Raw genomic sequence first — 10,402 nt, forward strand, 5'->3', positions numbered from 1 at the left:
CCCTCGTTCTTTCCCCACCCCTGGCCCTTGTTCTTTCCCCACCCCCTGGCCCTCGTTCTTTCCCCACCCCCTGGCCCTCGTTCTTTCCCCACGCCCTGGCCCTCTTTCTTTCCCCTGATACTACTGCTCACCATTGGCTGTGAAGTTCTTACCTTTCCAGTTTTCACCTGGTGGCGTGTGCCACATTTTCTTCTTGGAATGCCTTTTTGGGGGGGCCACATATATAATTACGTAAATCTTATCAGCAAAACAAGCTGATACTTCCACGATCTCTCCAGCTGTGAGTGCTGTTGTTTATCTGCACATACTTTTCTCTGTAAATCTAAGTTTGTCCTATTCTTGGTGCTGTGTGTATATACTGTGATAGATACTAATATACCCAGAGTATTTCCTCTAAAGGTTTAAGTTTCTTGAGGGATCATGGCGTTGAGTTTAACTGCTGAAACAGATAAACCTCAAATCTCCGTGGATTAATAGCATTTGAATTTTGTGTCTTGCTCGGCCAAACCCAAAACAAGTCCGCTGTTCCTTATTCTTGCTCCTTCTGTCTTGTGACTCCTCTGTCATCAGCAAATGGTTCCACATGTGCTCATCTGCACGAAGCCAGAGATGGAAAAAACACCGAAAGATCCTCCCTGGGGAGGTTTTTGGTGGGCCAAGCCTGGAAGTAGCACTCCTCCTTTCTCATAGTTCATTAGCTAGAACCCAGTCAGGCGGCCACACTTGACTGTGAGGGAGACTTCTGGGAAGCATGTGCCTGGGAAGAAGAGGTTTTTGTTAATACGAGGCAGTTTGTCAGCATGCCTGTCTTGTGAAGTCAGACAGACCAGGATTTTAAATTTTTTTTTTTTTTAATTTGAGAGAGAGATAACAAGAGAGAAAGCATGAGCAGGGAAAGGGAGAAGCAGACTGCCCGCTGAGCAGGGAGCCCAATGCGGGGGTCCTATTTAAAAATACCTTATTGCTAAACAAACAAACAAACAAAAAACTAACCATCACATGAGTTCTCAAGCAAGTCGTAATCACTGCTCACAGATCACCACAACAAATATAATAATGAAGTTTGAAATATTGCAAAAATTACCAAAATGTGACACAGACTCACAAAGTGAGCTAATATTATTGGAAAAATGGCACCAACACAAGTGCTCTATGCAAAGCTGCCACAAGCCTTCCAATTTGTAAAAAAAACGCAGCACCTGTAAAGTGTAATAAAACAAGGTGTGCCTGTGTGGCATAATTTCTAAGTTCTGGTGTAGACAGAGCTCTTGATAGATCTCACCAAAATGCTACTAATGAAAGAACAGGAGTGATGACACAGGTAACTCCTAAAACTAGCCCTGCTTGAAGTCATTGAACATTTATTTAATAAGCACCTATGCAGCAAGGGTCCAAGGTAGATCGCTGAGGACGGCAAGAACGGGTCAAATGTATTGAGTAATTAATACATGCCAAGTACTTTATCTGCATTATTACTTAAATCTCACAGATGAAAAGAGAAGTAACTTGTCCAAAATCACAGAACTGGTTAAGTGATGCAGCTAGAGTTAAAATCCTGGTTTGGGGGCACCTGGGTGGCTCAATCGGTTAAGCATCTGCCTTCAGCTCAAGTCATGATCCCCGGGGTCCTGGGATGGAGCCCCGTATTGGGCTCCCTGCTCATTGGGGAGTCTGCCTCTCCCTCTCCTTCTCCTCCTCCCCCTGCTTGTGCTCTTTTTTTTTTTTCTCTCTCTCAAATAAATAAAATCTTTAAAAAAAAATAGCAGAAGTAGGAAGATAATGGAGCAGCAGTACCTTTAAAATTTGAAGACAAATGATATCCAAACTAGTCTAAGTAGTCTGACTTAAGATTGAGAGTAAAATAAAGATATTTTCAGAGAGACAAATCCCTCCCACAAACCCTCAGGAAGCTGCGGAATGTACTCCACCAGAAGGAGGGAGTGTGTCAAGGAAGAGAACCCAGGTGAGTGGAGAGAGGAGTTCAGACCCAGGGTGGTGGCTGTGCAGCCAGCCCAGGTTGACCCGTCCAGACTGGAGCAAGTTGGAAGGCAGAGAGAAACTTCTTCAAGGAGATGAAATTGATAGAAACCTGATGTGAATGAATATATTCAAAAGGGATTTGTCAGACTGGAGAGTCTGAGGTTAATTAGGGATAACTACATAGTAGATAAATACATAGGGATAAGTATACAGAAAACTAAGTAAATGAGGAGCCAGGCAATTATTAATTCCAAGTAAGACAAAATGTTATGCAGGAAAAGAAAGTTAATTAGTGTTTGCTACTTGGCTCAGTTCTGAATACCCTGTGTAGTCATAATGATAAAAGCCTCCATTATTGATCTAATAACCAAAGTATTGAGACCGTGGGGGTGGGAAGTGAGGAGGGTGGTAAGACTAGGAAACAGAGCTGAATCTTAAACATCATCATCAGGCAGTCACTGGAGAATCCCCTACCCTGGCCATTCACGAAACAGTGATACAAACATGCTGCATTACTGAGAGATGGAGGGAAATTCCAAAACAGCTAACTAGAGAAAACTTGTGGGGAAAGAAAATGTTGGTGAAGGGGGCCGGAGACTAGTTTTTCTTAACAAACCTTGTAGATCTAGTTGATTTTTAAAAAACTCTCCGGGTATGCAACACTTAATCTGAAACTCTAGATTTTGGAGAATCCATTAACTTTAGCGGATTTTTTCTAGGTCAGAGGTTTTTCAAGTGCTTCAGCTTCTCACTTAAATGTTACCATAAGTTAAAGTTTCTGTGGTGTATGTTGGATTTGAAACATATAAATCCATCTTGACATTGTCTTCATTATTTAGATTTTACTTATGGGTAAGGTGCTAGCTGGGATTCGTCCACATCGGCCACTCTAGGACCGATATTTCCCAGATTCTCTCTTCCTGCAGTGGTTCTGCTCAGTCTCCCACACCTAAATTAACTATTCCATCTGTGTTAGGCTCTTCTGTGTGTTACATTAAACTATGTTCTCACTCAGTTCTTACATAGACTCCCCCCTCAGCCACCACCCCTTTTGGGGCCTTCCCTGATTTCCTATTTCTTCGTAGTATTTCAGTAGCATGAATGCTTGTGTGGTGAGAAGCTCTGTGCTCCTCTCTGACCCCTTTCCCCAAAGCTCGGATGGATGGAAGGTAGAACAGGAGGTCTGGGGTGAGTAGCACCGGAAGAGGAATGTATCACCCTGCACCATTTCCGGTCCAGCAGCTTCTAATCATTTTGCCCTCTCCATCCCAGAGGCTTTCTGCAACTTCAGGGTTCATGATTGACTGGTTTACTATTATTTGCTTCTTGCATACTTACCTCTTCAATTCAGAGTTCTTAATTGTTTCTAAAAACTAAGTTACTGGGTAAATTTTGCTAATACAAGTATAAAGGGGATTTATTAGCACTATTGTAGGTCTCCCTGAACCAATGGAAAGGCCAGCATTGGGCTCTCAAGATGGGGGCCACACTCGGGGCGCCTGGGTGGCTCAGTTGGTTAAGCGACTGCCTTCGGCTCAGGTCATGATCCTGGAGTCCCGGGATCGAGTCCCGCATCGGGCTCCCTGCTCAGCGAGGAGCCTGCTTCTCCCTCTGACCCTCCTCCCTCTCATGCTCTCTGTCTCTCATTCTCTCTCTCTCAAATAAATAAAATCTTAAAAAAAAAAAAAAAAAAAGATGGGGGCCACACAGCTGGGAGCAGTGCCTCTATTCCTAAAAAGCTGTGGAAGGACCCCCAGTAAATGAATATCCTGCTTTTGAAGGTTGCCATTCTTTATCACATTAACATGGCTCTTACACTCTGTAATGATAAACTTGTAAACTGAGAAATTACTCCAAGTACAGGTCATAGTGGGGGAAGTGATGGGGTGACTGGATTTGTAGTTCCTAGGATTTTGTTTATTTTTATTTTTTAAAGATTTTATTTATTTGAGAGAGAGAGCGCACATGGAAAAGTTGGGGGGGCGGTGTGTAGAGGGAGAGGGAGAAGCAGACTCTCCGCTGAGCAAAGAGCCCAATGCGGGGCTTGATCCCAGGACTCTGGGATCATGACCTGTGGCGAAGGCAGACACTTAACTGACTGAGCCACCCGGGTGCCCCAGTTCCTGGGATTTTAAATCCAGAAATGGGAGAAAGAGGTAACAAAAATTTTCAGGATGTGAAAGCATACTTTTGGTCTATTTTGTACTGAATACCTCTTTCTGAGGAGGGTTAGAGGCTTGCCTTAGGTCAGTGCCTTTCTTGGTGTGTTCTGGTTAAAGTGGAATTCAGATCCCTTGATCAGAACCCTCCCCTGGTTTCTTGTCTCATGTAGAAGAAAAAACTGAAACTGCTTTTTGATAGTCTTTAAGGCTCAGAATGACGTGGACAGAGGTGGGTTTACCACAGAGCTAACTGAAGTTTACAGTCTCTTGCTTGTGCAAGCTGTTTCCTAGGCTGGACCCAAATCGGTAGAGGCCACTATAGTTTTCCACTGTGACTTTCTTCCTGTCACACTCCCCATCCTTTCAGGCTATGCTGAGGTGGACACCAGCAGTTTGGGAACCCCAAGGAGAAGGGCGTGGGATACACTGATGTTATTTACAGTCACTTTCATGGATAGTTTAGTGGTTGCAAGCTGACCCAGTGCAAGAATGCCTCCCGGCTGGCATCTGCCCACAATGGTGCAGGGCCTGAGGCTGAGTGGGCGTATGAACTTGTCCTGTGGCACTCAGCCCACACTGGAAGAATTGTGGGCAATGGAGGAGAAGCCAAGATGGACCATTTGCAAATTTATTGACTATTCTTCTAATCTTATAGCTCCTATGTGAAAGAAACATAAAAGAGGTTTTCACCAATTCAATAATTTGACATATTTACGTGGCATCCCCAATAGTTGGGAAGCCGAAAGAAACCTTTCCAAACATTCAGTAATAAAAAACAAAGTTTTGCCCTTTATTTCAGATGGAAGACTAAATTGTTGTCTCTAAAATTAATATAGAAGTGTGCCAGGGAGTTAATTATTAAAAATATTCATGTTATCAATTAGGATGTTTTGATGTGGTTGACAGCCCTTCAAGATTTATAATTTGCCTGAGTTTCCTTTCTCATTCCAAAGAAATAATTCAATTAGGACCTGATTTTGTTTTCATAATTGTGTATTCCTCTTCTTGAGCGAGCCCTTCCCCCAATTGCATAAGCTTCCAGCTCCGTCGAAACCTGGGTTTACCCCTGGGTTTCCTCCCGTCTTCTTTCTTCCACCTCCTGTCCTGTCCTCGCGTCCTCACCCACTACAGTCCAGGCAGACTCATTGAGTTGTTCCTCAGGTGGATTAGCGGTGTGCCCACCGCACACCGGCCGCCCCTGCCCGTCACACTCTTGCCTTGGCTTTTCAAAGAGCTTTTCGTTTTCTTCTTGGGACAGGTGTCTTCTCAGGGAGTCTTTGACCACCCGGTCTGCAGTATCCTTTTCTTCTTCCTCATCTCTGGCACATCACCTGCTTGATTTTCATAGCGTTTGCCAACATCGGCCCTTCTGTTGTTGTTTTTATGGGCTGCCTTTACCTTCCTGGACAGAAGCTTAGCGAGTGTATGAGAGCTGTGTTCATTCCTGTGTTGCTAGAGTCTCGAACAGTGCCTGGACCTTACTGTTAGGCACTCAGTGGGTATTTGTTGAAAGAAGAGTTACGAAGAAGCTTGCACTTGTTCATTTTACTGTGTATTCACTGGTTCCGTTTATGTTGTTAATTGTTTTTTGTGTGTTATTGGACAGATACGATTTGTGCATCCCTCCCTCACATTGCCGCCTCTCCTCCTACCCTACGTAACCCAGAGGTACGCTGAGTCAGTGCTTAGCATTCTCATCTCACCCATTTGTATTTTAAGTTTTTTCTTATGTGTAAATACCTATATAAACAATATAAATGTTAACAATAGAACTAGTATGTTTTCAAGCTTTATACAAATGATACTATATTGCACATTATCCTCACCTTTTTTTAAACATTATGTTTTTAAGATGTATTTATATTGATACTCTGAGCTCTAATTTCTTCATTTGCATTGCTGTGTGGTTTTGCATGAATAAATCACACTTTACCGAACTGTTCCATTGAAGGGCTTTTAAGTGGTTGCTAATTTTTTTCCCTATCATAAACCATGGTGCGATAAGTGTTTCTGTAATGTATATGTGAAATTATTTTCTAGGATATATTATTGCAAGTAGAAATCACCAAGTCATCGGGGATGCTCATCCTTCACCTTTACTAGATTGTGTATTTTGTTTCCTAAAGTGGTTGTCACCAGGTGACTCCACCAGCGGTTCCGGAGAGGTGTCCTCTCCTTGCCATCGCTTTGTTTTGTCAAACATAACGTTTGTCATTCTGGCGTGTGACAGTGGTATTGCGTGTTTAAAATTTGCCTTTCTCCAGTTACCGGCGGGGTTTTGAATTTTTTCATGTGTTTATTGCTGTTTAATTTCTTTTGTGAATTGCTTTTTCTGCCCTTTGTCCCCACTCAAAATTTTTTGTACTGGATGATTTGTCCTTTTCCTGTTGATTAGTAGGAATTCTTCAGGTATCGATAGTAATAATTTATCCAAATCACAAATACCTTCTTTCAGTTTGTGGCTTGTCCTCTTAGTTGCATTTGTACTAATTTTTTTCTTTTTTAATTTTATTTTATTATGTTATGTTAATCACCATACATTACATCATTAGTTTTTTTTTTTTTTTTAAAGATTTTATTTATTTATTTGACAGAGAGAGAGATAGTGAGAGCAGGAACACAAGCAGGGGGAGTGGGAGGGGGAGAAGCAGGCTTCCCGCCGAGCAGGGAGCCCGATGTGGGACTCGATCCCAGGACCCTGGGATCATGACCTGAGCCGAAGGCAGACGCTTAACGACTGAGCCACCGAGGCGCCCTACATCATTAGTTTTTGATGTAGTGTTCCATGATTCATTGTTTGCGTAAAACACCCAGTGCTCTGTTCAGTACGTGCCCTCTGTAATTCCCGTCACCAGCCAACCCATCCTCCCACCCCCCTCCTCTAGAACCCTCAGTTTGTTTCTCAGAGTCCATAGTCTCTCATGGTTCGTCTCCCCCTCCGATTTCCCCCCCTTAATTTTTCCCCTCCTGCTATTTTCTGCCTTTGTACTAATTTTTGTTGTTGTGCCAAACTTTTTCATTTTGATGCAGGTACATGTATCAATCTTTGCTTTATAGTTTTGGCTTCTGGTATCATCGTGAAGAACCTCTTTGCCTATGTTGAGGTAATAACGGAAGTCTGTTTATTAATGATCTATTACTGCTGGCAGATTACTACCCAAACCTACTTAGTTTAAAACAAACAATAAACATTTATTACCTACCCTCTGTCCCTGGGAGCAGTGTGGCGGGTGGTTCTCGCCTCTGTCGTCGGTTTGCAGGTGAGATGTCACTTAGGCTGCTGTCATTGGAAGGTTTGACTAGAGCTAGAGGACCTGCTTTTAAAGATAGTCCACTCCCACGGCTGGTCGTGGGTGCAGGCTATTGTAGGAGGCCTCACTTCTTAGGTCCTTTACCAGAGCCACATGAGTGACCTCATAAGGTGGAGGCTGGCTTCCCCTGAGTGAGTGAGGGAGGCAGCAGAGTGAGGTAGAAACTCGGTGTCTTAGGATCACATATGTTTGAAATCACAGCCCTGCTCTGGGGAGGAGATGGCATGGGGACTGCCATAGCAGGGTGTGCGGATCACTGCAGGCTGACCTGGAGGCTAGCTACCAGAGTGCCTCCCATTTTCGTAATAAAATAAATAAAAGTTCTTTCACATTTAGGTCTCCTCTACTCCACTTTGAGGATTTTATATTGTGTTGCATGTGGTGTTGGAAGGGGATCTAGCCTCAGTGTTCTTCTACAGGTATAATTTGTCCTAATCCCATTTATTGAATAATCCGTCATCATTGTTCTGTTTATATGTGGGTTTGTTTCTGGACTCTCTGTACTTCTCCTTTAGCTTCTTTTTCTCTTCCTCTGCCAATACCACTTTACAACAAGTACTGATCTGTCTAAACCAAATCCCAAACTCCCTTTGTTCTTTGTGGTTGGCTTAGCTCTTCTTGTCTCCCAAGGGCCATTAAGAGAGAACTTGTTAGATAAATCTATTTGAGTTTTAGGATCAGTTTTCTAGGTTCCATGTAAAGTCCTGATTGGATTTTTCTCATTTTAAGATACAACTTTTTTTTTCATTAAAAAAGTAATAGTGCTTCATAAAGATTTGTGAAATACAGATAAAAGAAACATAAGAAAAGAAGACCACCCATAACCCCATCACCCAAACATCACCGTTATTGTGATTAGGAATACTCATTAGAAAGTCTTAAAGATTTGATTTTGCAAAAATTAAATTTGCTCTATAACAAAGGGCATGATGTGTTGGGAAAAAATGAGGATTAACATTTTTCTTTTCTTTCTTTGTTTCCTTTTTTTTTTTTTTTTTAAAGTAGGCCCAATGTGGGGCTCTGCAATAAACATAAGGGTGCATATATCTTCTTGAATTAGTATTTTTGTGTTCTTTGGATAAGTACCCAGTAGTGGAATTACTGGATTGATATACTAGTTCTATTTTTTATTTTCTAAGGAACTTCCATACTGTTTTCCACAGTGGCTGCACCAATTTATATTGCCACCAGCTGTCACTAGGGTTCCTTTTTCTCCACATCCTCATTAATCCTGAGATCAAGACTGAGCTGAGATCAAGAGTTGGATGCTTAACTGACTGCACCACCCAGGCGCCCCTAACATTCTTTTTTTTTTTTAAAGATTTTATTTATTTATTTGACAGAGAGAGACACAGCGAGAGAGGGAACACAAGCAGGGGGAGTGGGAGAGGGAGAAGCAGGCTCCCCGCAGAGCAGGGAGCCTGATGCGGAACTCGATCCCAGGACCCTGGGATCATGACCTGAGCTGAAGGCAGTCGCTTAACCAACTGAGCCACCCAGGCGCCCCGCCCCTAACATTCTTACTATACAGTGTGCTTCCATAAATTATTAAGAAAAAGATAAATGACCCGATAGGAAAATGGGCAAAGAACATGAACAGGCATTTGACAGAGGAGGATGTACAAAGAAGTGCATATACCCATTCCTCAAATGGTAGCATTTTTCTACATTTTGTTTTCTCTTTTCTTTCTCTCCCCTCCTTTTCTCTCTGTCCCCTTCTTTGTCCCTCTTTATATATGATACTTTAAATATATTTATAGAGATTTTTAAAAAATATGTTTAGATGGTTAAATATATTTAGGTTCAAATATATAGATTTCTTTCTGAACCATTTGAGAGTGAATTTGAGATATAATGCACCTTGTGCCCTTATACACTTCAGTCTGTGTTTCCTAAAACGAGGACTTTATGTCACATAATGTGTAGTTATCAAAATCAAGAAATTAATATCAGTGGAATACTATAATGTTGATATTGCCAATAATAACTTTTATTCCTCCCCCTCAAAAAACACCTTAGGTCATCTTGCAAGTCTCAGTATGTGACATCATGATGTTTCATCATACAACAGAAGTATCAGTTGTTCTGTCTCTTCAGTTTACTTTAATCAGGAGGCGCATGATGTTGATTTGTCCCAGTCCTGGTGATGGTAACTATGGTCACCGGTTGCAGTGGTATTTTGTAAGTAATAAGAATCTTGTGGTGTGATGCTTTATGACTGTGTAATGTCTGGTTACTCCTCAGACTTTGACCCACCAGTTTTAACATCTATTTATGGTTCTTGTTTGAATCAGTTATTAAGGATTCATGGTGGTTTTTCTAATTCTCTTGTTCCTTTCTCGTTTTAATTGACTTTTTACTAGAAAGAAGAAATTTCATTTTCCCTTGTGAATTCTGTTTTATTCAATGGCTAATAATTTTTTACTATCACTATTAACTTTTTAAAAATTTATTTTTCTTTAAAATAATTACTTTATTTATTTTAAAAGATTTTATTTATTTATTTGTCAGAGAGAGAGAGAGAACGCAAGCAGGGGGAGTGGCAGGCAGAGGGAGAAGCAGACTCCCCGCTGAGCAGGGAGCCTGACGCGAGACTCTCCCCCAGGACCCTGGGATCATGACCTGAGCCAAAGGCAGACACTTAACTGACTGAGCCACCTAGACATCCCTAAAATATTTATTTACTTATTTATTTATTTTTATTATTATGTTATGTTAATAACCATACATTACATTATTAGTCTTTGATGTAGTGTTCCATGATTCATTGTTTGCGTATAACACCCAGTGCTCCATGCAGAACGTGCCCTCCTCAATACCCATCACCAGGCTAACCCATCCCCCCACCCCCCTCCCCTCTAGAACCCTCAGTTTGTTTTTCAGAGTCCATCATCTATCATGGTTTGTCTCCCCCTCTGATTTCCCACCCCCTTCATTTTTCCCCTACTG

General features: G+C 41.8%; 1 protein-coding gene across 5 annotated transcripts in view; it reads left to right on the forward strand.

The window, feature by feature from the left end:
• AKT3 (AKT serine/threonine kinase 3) overlaps positions 1–10,402 on the forward strand; it is a 304,967-nt gene that overhangs the window by 48,273 nt on the left and 246,292 nt on the right. For 2 of the 5 annotated variants that reach the window (XM_081824489.1, XM_081824492.1), the window contains exon 1: positions 9,594–9,634. The exons of the other annotated variants lie outside the window; for them this stretch is intronic. In XM_081824489.1, coding sequence (XP_081680615.1) covers positions 9,600–9,634 — 35 coding nt within the window. In that variant the 5' untranslated portion in view covers positions 9,594–9,599. Of the gene's footprint in view, positions 1–9,593; positions 9,635–10,402 lie in introns of those variants that run through there. 5 annotated transcript variants of the gene reach the window in all.

Source organism: Leptonychotes weddellii, chromosome 6, assembly GCF_054177405.1.
Source record: "Leptonychotes weddellii isolate Sample4059 chromosome 6, ASM5417740v2, whole genome shotgun sequence".
In the NCBI taxonomy this organism is placed as follows: domain Eukaryota; kingdom Metazoa; phylum Chordata; class Mammalia; order Carnivora; family Phocidae; genus Leptonychotes; species Leptonychotes weddellii.